This window comes from Rousettus aegyptiacus, unplaced genomic scaffold (genome assembly GCF_014176215.1).
Source record: "Rousettus aegyptiacus isolate mRouAeg1 unplaced genomic scaffold, mRouAeg1.p scaffold_m13_p_14, whole genome shotgun sequence".
Lineage (NCBI taxonomy): Eukaryota > Metazoa > Chordata > Mammalia > Chiroptera > Pteropodidae > Rousettus > Rousettus aegyptiacus.
In genome coordinates this window covers 8,564,516-8,581,315 of record NW_023416289.1, presented here as the reverse complement: position 1 = coordinate 8,581,315, position 16,800 = coordinate 8,564,516, and the positions used below count along the sequence as shown (strand labels likewise).

General features: G+C 41.6%; 1 protein-coding gene and 2 pseudogenes across 2 annotated transcripts; 1 reads left to right on the top strand and 2 right to left on the bottom strand.

Moving 5' to 3' along the window:
* Positions 1 to 1,664: 1,664 nt before the first annotated feature.
* On the bottom strand, positions 1,665 to 2,740 carry LOC118611340 (annotated as a pseudogene).
* Positions 2,741 to 2,753: 13 nt separating this feature from the next.
* On the bottom strand, positions 2,754 to 16,800 carry KARS1 (lysyl-tRNA synthetase 1). 2 transcript variants are annotated; one of them, XM_016130072.2, is made up of 15 exons: positions 16,649 to 16,783; positions 14,115 to 14,291; positions 12,373 to 12,529; positions 10,842 to 11,007; positions 9,251 to 9,344; positions 8,703 to 8,889; positions 8,491 to 8,616; positions 7,175 to 7,294; positions 5,994 to 6,156; positions 5,714 to 5,887; positions 5,471 to 5,556; positions 5,128 to 5,213; positions 4,429 to 4,555; positions 3,590 to 3,733; positions 2,800 to 3,018 (listed from the first exon to the last, which is right to left on the bottom strand). In XM_016130072.2, the coding sequence occupies exons 2-15, from the start codon at positions 14,255 to 14,257 to the stop codon at positions 2,920 to 2,922; spliced, it is 1,872 nt and encodes a 623-aa protein (XP_015985558.2). In that variant the 5' UTR covers positions 14,258 to 14,291; positions 16,649 to 16,783; the 3' UTR covers positions 2,800 to 2,919. The 2 variants fall into 2 exon arrangements, with proteins under 2 accessions (XP_015985559.2, XP_015985558.2); XM_016130073.2 differs by lacking the exon at positions 14,115 to 14,291 and having other exon boundaries at positions 2,754 to 3,018; positions 16,649 to 16,800.
* Positions 15,406 to 15,525, top strand: LOC118611636 (annotated as a pseudogene).

Below are 16,800 nucleotides of genomic sequence, written 5' to 3'. Positions count from 1 at the left end.
TCTCATTCTTCGCTTCGGTTCAGAGGAAATAAGGCCAGAGGCTTTCTCTACGGCTGAGGACCCCGTTCCTTATTTCTGTCTCCAACATCTTTCATCTGCAACTGACTCCCCTCTTGTCTTTAAAGAAGTACTAATTCTGGTGGAGGATTCATCTTTCAGAGTTTTCTCAGGGACTGGTACCACCATCAATCTATTTCCATGAATTAAAAAAGTGAGTTACCATTCTTGTCATTTCCCTTTCCTTAACCCTTACAATGCAATCTGCTGCTTTTTCATGCCCAGCTTCTTTTTCACAGGGAAGCCAGTCTGATGTTTTCAAGATGTAAATGAGATGTCACTCTCCTGCTTAAATACTTCAGCAGCTTTCCAGCATTCTTCTCTAAAAATCTATTTTTCAATTACAGTCGACATATATTAGTTTCAGATGTACAATGTAGTCATTAAACAATTACATACCTAATGAAGTGATCACCACCACGATAAGTGTAGTACCCATCCAGCACTCTTAAAATGCAAAATCCTATAGCAGGGCTCATAGTCCTGCATTACCAGCCCCCTTTCGCCTCATCTAGTGGCATATTTCTTTGGGTTTCTGTAATCTTCCTTCAGATTTCAGATCTAATGTCCTCAGGGAAACTTTCCTTAATTAATTAGGTCTGTTAGTTCCTCAGCGGACCTCTCCTTCAAAGCATTTACGAAAGCTGCCTTTTATACATTTTTAGTTTAAGTGTTTATTTTCCTTACAAGTCTAGAAGCTTGATGAAGCTTGGGACCAAGCCTTTCTGTTCATCCCAGTATAGCAGTTAGCAAATTGTAAACTTTCTACTGTTATAAGTAGGTAATGAGGACTCTGTAATCCTTCTAGTCCTTCTAGCTTTCATCTTGTCACTTTTCCTGCTGATCCCCCAGGTTGTCTACCTCTGCTTCAGTTAGCCTCTATCCCCAGCCCTGGAGGCCAGAGAATTGGCTTCTATCCCCAGCTCACTATTAAACAACTCTTTAACGGTCACTCTGGCCTCATTAATCTTCATTGCCTTTTCCAGTGGTCCACACTGATGGTAGTGTTGCCTCAAGTTCAGGCCTTTATCTTGACCCTGTTCCCTCTCCCTTGGTGAGATGACTGTTTTCATTTTACTTAAAACCACCTTGCTGAACGATGTGCCATTTGAAAATGTTTCTTCTGAAATACCACTTGGTCACCTGCTATCACTGCCAAGTACTCCTGGAACCAAGTAACTGCAAGATGAGGAAGTGCTCAACAGTCCCTGAGGAAGTTTCCAGTTAGTTAATTCTGAGCACTTAGATCATTTTTTCATTTATAGAAGTAGAAACCTCTGTGGAAGAAGACTGTCACCTCCCAAACCACGACACTTGCAGATATTCTGCTGAGCTGCAAGTCAAGTCCCTTGTTGTATGACTCATTGGTAAACAGTCCCCCAGCCTGCCTCCCTGCTTCAGGAAGCAGGGGACTCCATCATCACAGCAGGCCCTCAGTCGTACTGTCATTCTCAGCCCTGTTGAACCAAACTGAAAATACTATTCTTACCTGATGTCTTACAGGCATGTCAAACGTAGTATGTACAAAACCAAACGCTCAACCTGCCCTGAGTTTTTTCCATCTCAGTAAATAGACGGCAACTCTACAGTTGCCCTAAACCTTGAAATCACTTTTTGTATCCAAAATGTTTATTAGAATGGTTCCTCACTCGATTCATGGTGCTTTTAATGTTGCTTCGTTCTGAAGGAGCATCCTCCTGTAAGCCTTGCTTTTTCCTGCTGTGGGCTGAGCACACAGTGGAGCAGCCGACACACACTACTGTCTGTGCACGGCCGAAGACAGCGATTTTATAGCATCCTGGGCACTTCACGTCCGTGAAGTAGGAGTTGGGGCTCAGCACCAGGCACTTGTGTTTCCTCTTCTCTTCTGGAGAGGGATGGAGGAGGAGGTCCTTAGTGAAAGGCATGTTCTCGCGGGGAGGCCCTCACTGCTGTAAATTTTTGCCTTCTCTTTTTCTCACAACCTACATTCCATCAGCAAATTCTGCTGACCTCAGGAACACAAGCAGAGTCCAATGACATAACCATCTCCATTACTTTAAACCACCGAAGCCTAAGCCATCATCTCTGCAGCCCACTGCCATAGGGTCATTGGTCTTCCTAATTTCACTCTTGCTCTCCACATGCTAACTGGAATATTTTAAAAACACTCCTCTGCTCAAAACCCTCCAATGGCTTTCCGGCTCACTCATAAAATAATCCTCGGCATGGCTTATGGGGCCTGTGTGAAATGGCTCCTCACCGACCTTCATTCACTCGTCAGCCACAAAATAAACTTTCCTATTCCTCAAACATGTGGTCCTCTAGTCCTATAATTGCCCTTTTTGTTTCCGATCTCCACTTAAAATGTTACCTAGAAGTCTTCTTCGATCATATATTTAAAATAGCACTGTTCCCACCAACCTTTGTAGAAAAGTACCTGTCTCCTTACTCTGCTTTATTTTTTCTTCTTAGTACATACCACTACCGGAAATACTATGTATTTGTTTCTTATTTCTTTGTTTCATCCCCACCTCTGAATAAAGAATATATGTCCTTGAAAGCAGGGACGTGGCTTTTGTGGTCACTGCTATGTCTCTAATATAAATTTGTTGAATAAAGTGGTATAATCCTAAACATTCATTAGGTCAGCAGCATGAGAAAAAAGTTGACTCCAAAGGTAAAGTGATTAAGCAAGAGTAGAGACAAATGGTTTATTTGGAAACAAGGAGTAAAAAAGGAATTCTTAATTCCTTTTCTCTCTTCTGGTGACTAAACTGTGATAGTCAAGCGTATCGCAGCCCACACGAATTCCCTTGCAGTCCTCGACCTTTTGCAGAAATGCAAAGATGCCTGAGTTATGTGATTTGCAATTGTTACTTTCTAGACAGAAGTGCCAGCTGTTGTGCTTTCCAAAGCATCAGCAGTTGCTACATTTTCTTTCTTGTCTTCTGGTTTCATGGCAGGAAACAGAAGTACTTCCTATAGGAGACAAAATGAATTTTGAGGCTAAGAAACACTGTTTTTTCTGATATCTGCCCACTCATTTTTCCCCTGGTGATTGTTACAACCAAAACCCAAAGATCTGTACATCCCAGCTGAAAAGATAGATGCGCTGTAATTCAACTCAGTCCCTCTTAGAGGATGGAAAAGCACACATGCATAGCACGGCCTAGAGCGCAATGTCGAAAGAATCGACACACACAAGGGTTCTCTTAAAATCTGATTCTGTCATCTATAACAATGAGACCATAGTTTCCACACCTCGAAGGGCTGATTTAAGTTAAATTAGATAATAATGCAGGTGGAGGGCTTGGCATGGTCCTTGGATTCTCAAGAAATGCAAGCAATATTCCTTTTGCCTCAGAAAGTAAAAATCCCAAATTTCATAAGGTCAGATGCTCTGATCTTCCGCTCATGGCGTTGCATTTAACTCCTCTGCCTGTTCCTCCCCTCAGCCCAAAGCCAGTTCTCATTCTCCAAGCCCACCATGCCCTGCATCCAACACAGTGGAGCTCCTTCAAGGCAGTGTGCACATGGAGAGCTGCTGTACCTTGATGTTATTGGAGTCTGTGAGGAACATGGTGACTCGGTCGATGCCCATGCCCCAGCCAGCTGTGGGGGGCAGCCCGTATTCCAGGGCGGTACAGAAGTTTTCATCTATGAACATGGCTTCGTCATCGCCAGCAGCCTTGGCCTAGAAGAAAAAAGAACTAAATAGTAACACTGTTCTGGGTCGCATAGTCTCTCAGCGTCTGAGTTACCACGTTAAAACTCAGAGGGATGACCATTCCAGGGATGCTCTGGACACCCACACTTGCTGGAAATTTGGTTTCCCAGTAACTCTAGGATGGAGCCGTTTCTTTCAAAGGCCTAGAGGTCAGGGTGGATGAAATATACCTCAGCACACATGTAAATTTCTCTGTGAAAAATAAATAACTCAACTGCATGGGGCTCTGTGAGCCCAGTGAGACGGATGATTCCCAAAAGTCCTTTTCCCATTTCCTGAAACCACCTATCAGCAGCCATGTTGGTGCAGGCGGCCTGAGGGAGGCTGTGTCTTCATTAATCTCTACCGGCCTCTCATCCCCAAGCCACTTCAGTAAATGTATCATCTAAGAAAAACTATGTTATTGTTAAGCACATGTATTTTCAAGATGTGTCACACTCTCCACACAGAAAAATCACATCTAAAGCTTTTTTCTTTTTTTTTATGTAGAAATTCCAGGGCCAAACGACTCAAGTTCTCAATCTTGAAATGTGACTTCCTCTAGTAAAGCCAGTGGCTTTATCCTTCATTTCTACTGAAGTCACCACGAGACGCAGACAACACAGTTGAGTGTTAAAGCTGATTTCCTGGTGAGTTATGTGCTTTTGCTCACTCTTTCTTACCTTGGCCTGTTCTTCGAAAAGCTCCCGCTGCCGTATGGGGTCATTCAGCTCGGTGTAGGCATTGCATATTTCCTTCTTCATGACAAACAGCTCAAAGCGCTCAGTCAGACCTTCTTTAGAACGGTGCCTGAGGACAGGAGACCAAAGGGGAGGGTCACTTATCATCTAACTTCCGGTAAATATAAGAGTTCCTGAATTCTAGTTGACTCAAAGTGTTACTGGAGCCTGCATGCATTCTCAGCACCAAATCACTTGGTACAATGGCGAGGAGGGATAGAGAAAGACAAGGATGCTCTGATTATCTTCACAACAAACCTATGCAATGGACTGTTATACTGAACCATACCTCTAGGCCTGCTACAGACTCTGGACTGCCCCACATGACTTGCTTTAGGCAATGGGACGTCAGCAGAGGCATGCTGTGTGTGCACACTGGTGTTTATCCTTTTGGAATGCTTCCTCTTGGAACCCAGCTGCCATATAAGAAAGCCCAGGCTATGCTGCCAGAGAGGCACACAAGGAGAAGCAAAGTACCCCGATAGAGTTCCCAGTTGAAAGAAGCCACTTGAGTTACCCAACACTATGTAGAGCAGAGAGACTACCTAATGAACCCACAAAACTTTGAGAATCAATTGTTTTATGCTAAGTTCTGGGCCTGTTATGCAGCAACAGGTAACTGAACACCATGCTTTATCTTACCATTTGGCCAAAGGGCTCATTATCTGTGGGTGATCACAGATGAATGTGGGATTGATGCATGTCACTTCCAGGAACTCCCCAACAAGCTTAATGGAAAAGAAATGCAGAGGTAGAATGACATTTCGACTCCCAGTTTAAGTGGAAAAGGATCAGCTCCCACCCACACCCAAAACTAGGGGGTTTATCCTAAACTCAATAACTAGTATTGATTAACTGGCAGTACTGGCACAGAGCTCAGTACAACAAAACTTGTTAATTCTCTTATTTCTAGTTCACCTTCATAGGGAGCAGGGGGCCAGTACCAGTGGATGAGGGCATGAACTAGAAGTGCATGGCCATTCACCTTATCAAGGAGCCTGGCTGTGGTCCTAGGCGGAGGGCATTCAACAGCTTTTGCCACACAGATATCATCAAGGATTTTGCGAGTTTCTGTAATACAAATGTACAAGTTAGGAAAGAAGATAGCACACTACTTCAGTAAAAAAGTATATATGGAGAACAGTGTGGGAAATTCTAGCCCTGATCCTAACTAATTCAGAGGTGAACAGGAAGGAGGGCCATGTAAACGAGGAGTACATCACTTTACCTTCAGTTTCAAAGAGTTTAGTTTCTGGAAGCTTCACCCCCAGGGATTTCTCAAGCTCTTCTACCATGCTGATTCTCCGGAAGGGTGGGGTGAAGTCAATCTCGTAGGCTTGGCCCTCTGGGCCATCTGGATGGTAGGTGATCTTGTAACTGCCTGTAATGTGCTTCACCATTCCTGGGAAAGAAATCTCATTTAAAGAGGACCAACAGGAAGTCCTCCTGAAAGCAGCACACCAGCCCCTTAGAAGCATATGAAAGACAAAGGAAGCAAGCGAGGTCACCTGAAATCATCTTCTCTGTGATTTCCATGAGATCGTGATAGTCTGCGTAGGCCATGTAGAACTCACAGGTGGTGAACTCAGGATTGTGAGTCAAATCGATTCCTTCATTCCGGAACTGGCGTCCAATTTCATAAACTCGGTCAATGCCACCAACCACCAGTATCTGAGAACAACACATGGTTTTCACAGCTAATCATGTCTTAATGGCTCTGGACAGTTTCTGCCTATAAAACTATACATTGGCTTTCACGACTCAGGCATGATCTCAAGTCTCTACCTAAATGCTGCATACCCTACTCTCTTTAGGTCTTTGTAGTGGATAGACGTTATTTATTCTGGCTGTCTAGGATCTCTGAATACTCCTCTTTTCCCTGGAGTGCCCCTCACACCTTGTGAGTGTGAGCCTCCCCAAGAAAGAAGCCTCTTTTGCAGACATGTGACCTAAGCTTCCCACCAATCAGAAACACCTGTGAGACTTCAACATAGAAGCTACTGAAAGATGTAGGTATACAGAGAATTCCTCTGGCGAGGGGAGCCAGATGTATCTAGCTTTTAGAGGTAGTAACTGCAGAGGCCTTAAGGGCAGTGACCTGTGCTTGGTGCCAAGGTTATGAGCTGGGACAACTGTTCCTAGTGGAAAAGATACTGGGTTCTCCATGGGAATAGCCCAGTGATGACTTAGAATCATTCCTTATCATGTGGTCTCCGAGCCTAATTTTCAGATCCTCCTGGAAATGGTGAGCTTCCTCACGCACATAAATGTTTTTCTTTTGCTTAAACTGGTTATAACAAGTTGTTTTCTGTAATTAAGAATCTTGAATGATACAGTCTTCGATATCTACTCTGGCGATTTGAAGGTAGTTATTTCCAATTTCTAAACAGAGATTAAGCTGCTTCTTCTACAATAGGCTAAAATCAGACTTAATTCAAGGAAGACTATAAACTTAAAAGCATAATGGGAACCAAAGTAGGTCAGGAAAATCTGTACACCTAGGAAAGCCAATCTTTTTGCTCTCGACCTGCAATGTTCCACTGATCTTATAGAGAAATTCTAGAAGTATAACACTCACAAGCCTGACAAATTAGGAAATTCTCCTGGCTGTTTTACTTTAACTGTTCCTCTTATTTCTGATTGCACCTGTCTAGCTAATGGTTTTCCAGGGCATATTCTGCTTGATTACCTTATGGTAGAGTTCTGGAGCAATTCTCATATATAAATTCATGTCCAGATCGTTGTGATACGTGATAAAAGGCTTGGCCACAGCCCCGCCCGGGATGATGTTCATCATGGGAGTTTCAATCTAAAAGACAGAGAGAAACATTTAGTCCTCAGACAATGGGGCTCAAACCAGAGGCCTTGGAGATATCTCGTGTTTTGCTTTTGATACAGTCTAAGCCTGTTATATCCCTAAGTAAAAGGCAAGTTCAATAACGTGAAAATGCTTGACAAAAAAATAGCTACATTTTCTAGAACAGTGTCTAAATTTCTATTAATAGCAAACATCGTTAATACAGTAGATCTTCGAATAACATCATTTCGTTAATATTAGTTATAACATTAAGATGCTGTAGGAACTTAACTCGTTTATATCAATTAGCCTATAGTAAAATTCCTTTCACTATACACTGTTTGGCGTAAAGTTGCAGAACCTATTGATGACGTTAAGGGAAGACTTGCTGTACCATAAACTTTCATAAGTTGTAAGTGGGACTCTAAATGGTAGCTAGCCTTTGAGTGTAATTTGCTGTATTTATTAAAAATTTAATGGCTTATCCTTTGACTTAGTTATTCTACGTCTAGAAATACATCCTACAGAAACACTTGGAAATGAGCGCAAAGATGCTCACCAAAACGGTAAATAAGAAAATCAGAAAGAGAGAGAGAGAGAGGCAGACAGACGTGCAAAGGGCCCCAGAATATATTAGGCTGAAAACAACAACAAAACAGGTCCATAATACACATGGTGACTTCATTTATGTATAAAGTGAAAACAAAATCCTCCCAAATATGTATCCCGTCTACGACACGCACAGGTATAACTGTACACATCCAGAGGAAATGGCATGGAAGGATACATACCAAAAGCAAGTGTGTGGAGGGAAGCTAATTAGGAGATATAAAAGGGGACTTCCAGTTTTTATTTACTTCTTTATTATTTGAATTTGTTTTATAACAACATGCACTCACTTTACCCCCTGAAATATATATATTTTTAATGCTATAAAAAAGCAATGAGTTGAAAACACATTGAACGTTGCATCATTAGTGTGGGGAAGGCCTTACATTTTGTCTATTATCTCGGAAGTCAGGTCCTGCCTTCCTAATCAGGGCATTAACTAAACGAGGTGGTATAGAGACACTGGCAAGACAGGTGACTCTTCACTGAGCATGAAGAATACTGACACAGGATATGTCCTGGAAAAGGGAAGGGAAGGAATAGGAATAGACAAGCACAGGAAGGCAGCTCATCAGGTCAGGTAAGGAGCACTCCGTCACCTCTAAGAATCCCAACTGATCCAAGAAACTTCTTATATATGTGATGATCTTAGAGCGGATGATAAATTTCTGCCTCACGAAGTCATTCAAGATCAAGTCCAAGTATCTTTGACGATATCGTGTTTCCTAAACCAAAAGCAACAGCCAGAAATCACTACTATATCTGATTCAATGTTTTGATAAACCACAGGTAGGAGGCTATGAGAGCTTACCTTGTCTTTGAGGCCAAAGTGAAGATGAGGTAACATATGTAAGCAAGGAGACAACAGTGTGATCTCATAGGGAATGATACTCAGCTCCCCCTTCTTGGTTTTCCCAGGATTTCCCTGAACTCCAATTATGTCTCCCCGACGCAATTTGTTATTAATACGAATAAATTCTTCTTCTGACTTATAATTCCTGAATGAAAAGAAAATGTAATTCAGTATACAATATTTCAAATTAAAACTAACCACTGGTTTACTCTGGAACTCTCACTAAAGTATTAATGCTTTGTTAATGTAAGCCCAAGAAAAATCTCAGAGTCAAGGTCAACTATTAAAAAGTATCACCTTTTATTTTTAACTGCTACACAATCTGAAACCAGTCATTACTCTCTAGGTGACTACATGGCCTTTTTATGCTCTCTTCAGCCTTATTCAACCACATCCCGTCTCTAACCTTAAATACCAAGGGGAAGAGAAGACCACATGGGACTTTGTCACCAATGATATTGCTCTGGACCAACCTAGGAGCCCAGTAACTGGGTATTTCTATATACCTCGAATTAGCCATGACTTGTAACTTAACGCCCTCTCCTCGAAGGTCATAGAAGATGAGCTTTCCCCCAGAAGCTCTTTTGGCATGGATCCTACCTAGAAAAAGAATAGCAAAAATATTGACTGATAGAACCAGAAACCATTTCATGATATCAATGCCAAACTGTGTTGTATTTTTTGGGTCTAGACACAACATAAACCAGAACAATTTGGTTTTAGCTGGGGGCCTAAGCCCTGTCTTCATGACAATGCTGGATCCCCATTCAAACTAGTTAAAAATGTTCACTGGATTCCAAAATATGCAGGTGTTGATGGCAGCATAGTTTTTGGATTTTCCTGAATTCTCATATAAAAATAGAAAGCATGACTTAGATAGGCAAAGCCAAAAGCCATGGGCAGAATTTATGTGAGACGATATTTCCAAGAATCTCCAGATCGAAGGGGCAAATCACCAAGAGTCCCCAAACCTCCAATATGGTGAGCAACAGGGTGTCTGATAGGTCTGAGACTGGAAATCTCTCAAAGAGTCATAAGTATTCATTAGAAAAAGAGGCCTGCTAAATGAAAAAAAGCAAGTGAAACTGTGAGGGAGGGGGTCTGCCCAGTGCCATACAAGAAAGTATGACGGACCCCATTAAGAAAGTCTAGGGGATTGAGCCCTTTAAGAGTAACCCTCAGGAACTCGGAATTTAACAGCCGGCGATCTCTTATAGGAGAAAGCCCTGCAAAACTGAGTAAGACCAGGAAAACAGTTACGAAGGAAACAGAAGGTGCAGCAAAAATGAAAGGGAAAGAGCCTGGAAATCCCGGAAAGCAAGCGGCTATATTTCTGAACACTTCACAAAAACAACAGAAGAGGGCGCTCAGTGAACTTGGAAAAGCTAGCTGAATCGAACTTCAACGTTCGGGAAAACTAATTTCACATAAAAAGAAACATAAAAGTACTGAGATCAAGTACCATACAAACTTATTAAATAAAAAGAGACTAAGGAGAATAACACCCCTACCAAAAATAAAAGCACTCAAGAATACATACTCAGAAAAACAAAGTATTTCACAATAAACTAAACATTAAGTGACACAAAACATGAAAAAGCCTAAGTTAGAATTAGAAAAACTAAAAAATGAGGTGACAAAAAAATTAGAAATAAAGTAAAAAATCATTTCAGAAATGAAGATTAAACTAAAATAGTTAATAATGTCCTAAAAAGACTCAAAAATACATATTTAAAGGGCGCACTGTGTAGCTGAGAATACTGACCCAGAATGACTAACATCAATACATAGTTTGGTAAGATTACTGGGCTTTAAAGAAAAAAATCTTTTGGGCATTTAGGCATTAGCAGGGGTTCTCTCTGGGTGTTGGGATCATGGATAATTAAACGTTTCTCTCTTTGTTTCTTTGAATGTTCTAAATTTTCTCAACTAATAGTCTTATAATTTTTTTTGGGGGGGGGCAAATAAAAGATAGCATTTAACCTTCTATAAATTAAGGCCTACGTGAGAGCAAGATCAACCCAGACCTTCCTTAGTGCTACTGAAGAGGCCACACTGCTATGGGAGCTCAGCAAACTGCCATGGAGGTCTTCCTACCTGCTACCTTCAAGGTGATGTCACTCAGGTGGTCCCCAGGCTGCAGGTGACTGTATTCTTGGATGAAATGAGTAAGTGAGACATCTACATGGAACTTGTGTGGGTACGGGTCTTCCCCACTGATCTTGAGTTGGTGGATTGCTTGGCTGCGGATCTTGTAGTATTGCTATTTAAATACAAACACAAAACGAAATGCCTTTCAGAAGTTGAACCTGGTGGTCAGGCCAGAGGTCCATCTAGCAGAGTACTGGATTATGCCTCAGACTGGCCCCAGTACACTGAGGTTCATTAACCAAGCCCCACAACCCCTCCACCACTGTACCCTTGAAATCACAGGATTGGATATGGAATGAGATCTGCAAGATTCAACAGAAAGAAAAACCGGAGTTCTGCCTAAAACGACCAGCCTCATTTGTACAGGTAGCCTGGGTTACCACTCTTTTGGACACATCTGCATGGAGAGTCACCTAACTTCTTTCCCACTCACATAAGACTTTTCTCCAAGGCAGGACCATGGGCCTAGAGGATGTTAAAGGAAGGAATATTCTACAGCAGGGCTCAGCAAACTTTTTCTGATGAAACTACCCAACTCTGCTGTTGTAATATGAAAGCAGTCGCAGATGAAGGAAGGGAGGAAGGGAGGGAGGGAAGGAGGAAAGGAGGGAGGGAGGGAGGAAGAGAGAAAGGGAGAAAGGAAGGGAGGAAAGAAGGGAGGAAGGAAAGAAAAGAAGGAAAGCAAAGAAAGAAAAGAAGGAAAGAAAAGAAGGAAGGCAGAAAGAAAGAAAAGAAAGAAAGAAAAAGAAAACAAACAAAAGAGAAAAGAAAAGAAGAAAGAAAGGAAAAAAAAAAAAAAAAAAGAAAAAAAAAAAAGAAAAGAAGAAAAAGAAAGAAAAAAAGAGAAAAGAAAAAAAAAAAAAAAAAAAAAAAAAGAAAAGAAAGAAAAGAAAGAAAAAGAAAAGAAAAGAAAAAAAGAAAAAAAAAAAAGAAAAAAAAAAAAAAAAAAAAAAAAAAAAAGAAAAAGAAAAAGAAAGAAAAGAAAAGAAAAGAAAAGAAAAAAAAAGAAAAAAGAAAAGAAAAGAAAAGAAAGAAAAGAAAGAAAGAAGAAAGAAAGAAAAGAAAAGAAAAGGGCATGGCTGACTTCTAATACAATTTTATTTACAATGCCAGGGAGGAGGACTGAGATGATGGGCAAGGGGGAGTGGATCTGGCCCGAGGACAACCACACTTCACCAGTCTTTGGTCTAAACTATGATGCCCTAGCCATCTTTAGGGAGAACTTCCTCTGGGGATGCTATAAGGCCAGGCTAGTTCCCAGGATGACTGATGAGTCACTTGATGAGAAAAATGCTCAGGGTCTGTGCTTTTAACCGGATAGAGAAACAGGCCCTTCTTCACCCTTTTGCTGTGACCCAGGGCCCAGTGCCTATTCCAGTTCTTAGTTATCTTCTCGGTCACTGGTCCCAAAAGACTTGCCATATCCCCATCAGAAGCTTCCCTGTGCCCAGCCAGGGTGGTGGTCCAGGGGACTCACGTTTGGGTCGAGGCTCTCCTCCTCGGCACCCACATCATTGTCATTGGTGTGGTTGGTGGCAGCAGCATTGGCTTGGCTTAGTTTCTCACTGAGCTCCTTCTGCTTAGCCTCCTTCTCGGCCACCTTCTTCTCAGCTTTCAGGCGTCTCTTCAGCTCACTGTTGGGAAGATGAAAATGTTCAGTGAGACAGCTGCCTGAAGAGTCCTCTACTATGTCCTGCCCCATGGCCACTTATCAAAAACATGAATAGCCTGAGGGAAATGGTCTTGCTCAGTTCTACACGCCCACCTCTAGTCTTAGTCACTAAACTCTACAGGTGAAAGAAACAAAGGGAAAAAAAAGCTTAGAATAAAGATGTAAAAGATCTTTCTCTGTGCTTTCCAGTCTGAGGTCCTTGGCATTAGGTCCCATCTAAAATGAACACACCAGGACAAAGACAATCCTACATATTAGTTTATATTTACAATAGGAAAAAAGGTTTCCCAGAAAATCAGCAAGATAGGCTTTTCTCAAGCTAATTAGACTAGGGAGCCTAGTCTGTGGCCACAGACTAAATCTTAGTTTTTGGTATCTATCCTCTGTAAAATATGAAGCTTCTTAAATACCAGACCTGATATGCTAAGGCAACATCTCCAGCTGAGTGCCACCCCTCCCTACCCCTCTTCAAGGAGTGGGCAGTCTGGGGTGGGGAAGGGTGGCTCTTCAGAGTTCAAGGAGAGATTCCACTGATAATCTTTCCCTCGGCGCTGATCAATGTATTGACAATGGCCTTCAACAATGGCCTCCCTCTTCCACTGGAGCCTGAGTGACAACAAACTGGGTAGAACAGTGTTCGAAGCAGCGTAGTGTAGGGGATAACATACCATTTTTGGAATCAGATTGCCTGAGACTATATTCTGACACATCTATTATCACTTATGTGACCCTGGGCAAGTGACTTAACTTCTCCCCACCTGTAAAATGGATAATAGACAGTAATAATGTATGTAAAGGGATGACCCTGTCCCTAGCATTTAGTAAGCATGCAATGTGAGCTGTTCTAGGTATCCCTTACTATCTTAACCCTTCACTCTCTCTGCACCAGGACAGAAATCTTACAGATTTGGTCAAATCACTCACTACCCACTCTTGGTAATTGTCACCTGAGACTCAAAAAGTAAAGTGATTCACACAACTTGGTATTCCCTTAAGATTTGAAACCTTGTTTTTTGAACCCATGAACCAAAGAGATTTGGGTAGAGAGATATCCTCATTATTCAAATAGAATTGCTCATTCTTTCAAACCATCAATAGTGTATGAAACCTATTGTGCTGTACTTTGATCAAGGGGCACCTAATCTTATCTGGTTCTTCCTGGCATTGATAAATAATCCTATCCGACTAGGTGTTACTCTTTAAATCAAGTCAATTCTAAGGGTAATCCGAAAAGGTTCTAGGGATAGAAATAAGACTAGAAACCAAGTTAACCTCAGGAGCAAACAAATTCCAGAAAAACAGGAAAGAGAAAATAATCTGCATTAGAAATTCTTTATTCATACACGGTTTTGTTTAAATACTTCTAGAATAAGATCCACTAGTCATCTCAAGACTCTAAGGACTAAGAATTTGAATTGATTAAAGAGAAAAAAAAGGACTATTGGTTTTCGTAGCAGGGCTTTTTGTTTCCTTAGCGTAACAGTTAAGGACCTATAAGTAAGGGGAGGACTTCTGTTCCCAGAATAAAGAAGGTAATGGGCACCAACCTTCTTTTATTAGAAAGTGGCTTGTCCTTGTGAAGAGCTCTGAAAGGAGCAAGTTGCCACAGCTGCAGCTCCCTCTGCCCCAATTGTGCCCAGGTTTGGCGCAGGGACCCCCTAATAAGCCTTACAGCAGCTTGCGTCAACATGGCAGAACACCCTGGAACTAATGATTACCACCACCTAACAGGAAACACAGAGATGTAGTGTCAGTTGGGACAGACAGTATATACACACCCAACCAGCACTCCTACTCTTTATGGGTTGGGGAGGGGAGGTTGTAAAACCTTTTAGTGTAACATTTTACTTAAGACTCTTAACTGAAAGCAACTCCTAACACTCACTCTGCAGCAACTTTAACTGAATGTATTCAGTCCTGGCTATGGTAAAAAATGCATATCTGGAATCAAAAGTCAATAGCAAATCAATCAAGAGCTTACAGGTAGAAATGATCATGACAGTCTAGAAAACACAAGACAGGACATAAAGTAGTGTTTCTGAAGCCCCTGACATGGGGTTTTCTCTACTGGCACTGGAGAAGCATGTGAAATATCACTGTCAACTGCGAACTTTAATGAAGCTAAAAGCAAGCCACACAAAAGCACCTCTGAATCAAAGATAAGACTTCTTTGGAGCTCTGGGAATAAGGAGGAAAGAAGAATTCCAGAAAGGGTCTCAGTCTACATTATGTTTATACATTAACAATGGAAAGCAACAGAATCACAGGGATAACATTCTTTACTGCATTCAAATTTGGCCTTTCATTGGAAATGAGCCAATAGAAGAAAATGTTAATAATAATAACATTATTTTACCCCGTGGTCACTAGAGTAATAAAGAACATCAATATCAAATTCTTTTAAACAAAATGAAGTACGGTACAGTCGGTATAAAGAGCTTGAGCTGGGGAGTTCGATTTTAGATCTCTGCTGCAGAACTTTGGATCAGTGACAGATCATTCTTTAGGTATGCACACTTCGGCAACGTATTTAATCACCTGGAGTCTCGTTTTATATTCAGCAATGTATTTAATCACCTGGAGCCTCATTTTATTAAATTGAAAACTAGAGATTAACGCTTTCTTTGCAAGGTTATTATTGAGATTAGACAAGTTTGTATAGTTCTAACACAGTGCCTGGCACATAAAAGCTGCTTTAAAAGATGGTAGTTGTAATTAATCTAAGAAAAGTCAGAAGAAAACTGGCCAGTTTTCCTCAATTTACCTTAAAATTGTACTTTCAAGTGGAAAACTTGCTTAGGAGGTATCTGTGATTTACAATTCTAAGTTCATTTACTAGTCTATGGCCATGCCACGCTGAATGTGCCCGATCTCGTCTGATCTTGGGAAGCTAAGCAGGGTCAGGCCTGGTTAGTACTTGGATGGGAGACCACCTAGGAAGATCAGGTGCTGTAGGCATTAAACACACACACACACACACGCATACACACACACACAATCAGTTTATTTACTGATGTAAGTGCATCAGTAAAAAGTGCAGTCAATTTTCCCAAAGGCAGAAGTCCAAGGCTAGGTTCCAAACATACAGATCCATCAAACATTCTCAAGGCAATATATTAGGGTGCTAGCAAGTCATAAATTTTGGTACTTACTCATTTTGTTCTAGAATATTTAAAGAATAAACCCAGAGACACCAAAGGAAAAATCAACTCTTACTCTTTGAGTGTAATTCCATCAGCGTTCAGCAAGAGCCCTAACATACTAAAGCAGCCATTACCTGTAATGAACTAACTTCTCTCTTATGCCTCTGGAATGGTACTATTCATTTTAGGTACCTTCTTTGGGAATATTGAGAAAAGTCACTCAAATTATTGTTTATGTTCTGTGAAGAACCCCAGTTAAGAGGGTGTGTAGTATGTAGAGACTATAACACATAGTTAAAGAGAGGTTAACCTTGATTTATTTATGTTTATCTTCATATTCCAAGGATTTGGGAGGATTTGGTAATGCTAAAGACAGCTTCCTGTACCTGGCTGCTACTCCCTACTGCTAGACACTGGTCATTCCCTCAATACTCACAGATCCTTTGAATAACCCATATGGATAAGCGTGCGAGTTTTAGAACTAACAAGGTTCAAAATGACCTTAGTGAGGCCAAGAAAAATTAAAGTCTTTCTGAAAACCTATGGTATTTAAAATATTTCTCCAATCTCCTTATCAGGGTGTGGCTCAATAAAAACAATAAGCATTTCTCGGAAGAAACTGAGGGATTGTTTCGCTTTTCACTTACTTGTCAGTTTTCCGCTTTCTCTTACTCCAGAAGAAACTGGAGGATTAAGTTTCGCTTTTCATTTACCTCTCAGTTCTCCGCTTTCTCTTACTCCTGAGGCCCTGCCAGCCGTGAACCCCAGGACACCCTGGGGGATGTAGTTTCGGGACGTAGCGGGTACGTCCCAGCGTATCTGTACTCGCTAAAACCAGCAGGCAAGCCCCCGGCACAGCCGCCTCGGCTGGTGCCTCGAGGCACTCCTAGCCCGTACTCTCTGGCCGCAAGGCCTTAAGGACCCGCAGCGACACTTACTTTTTGCTCAGTTTGGGCTCACCGCCGTCCACATTCACCTCACCCGCCAGCATCGCAGCCATCTCTGCAAAAGGACGGACATGAAAGGAACGTGGTGAACCTTACTGCAATTTCCAGGTCACGGCCGGAAGCCCCGCCTCTTCCGGGGAGAG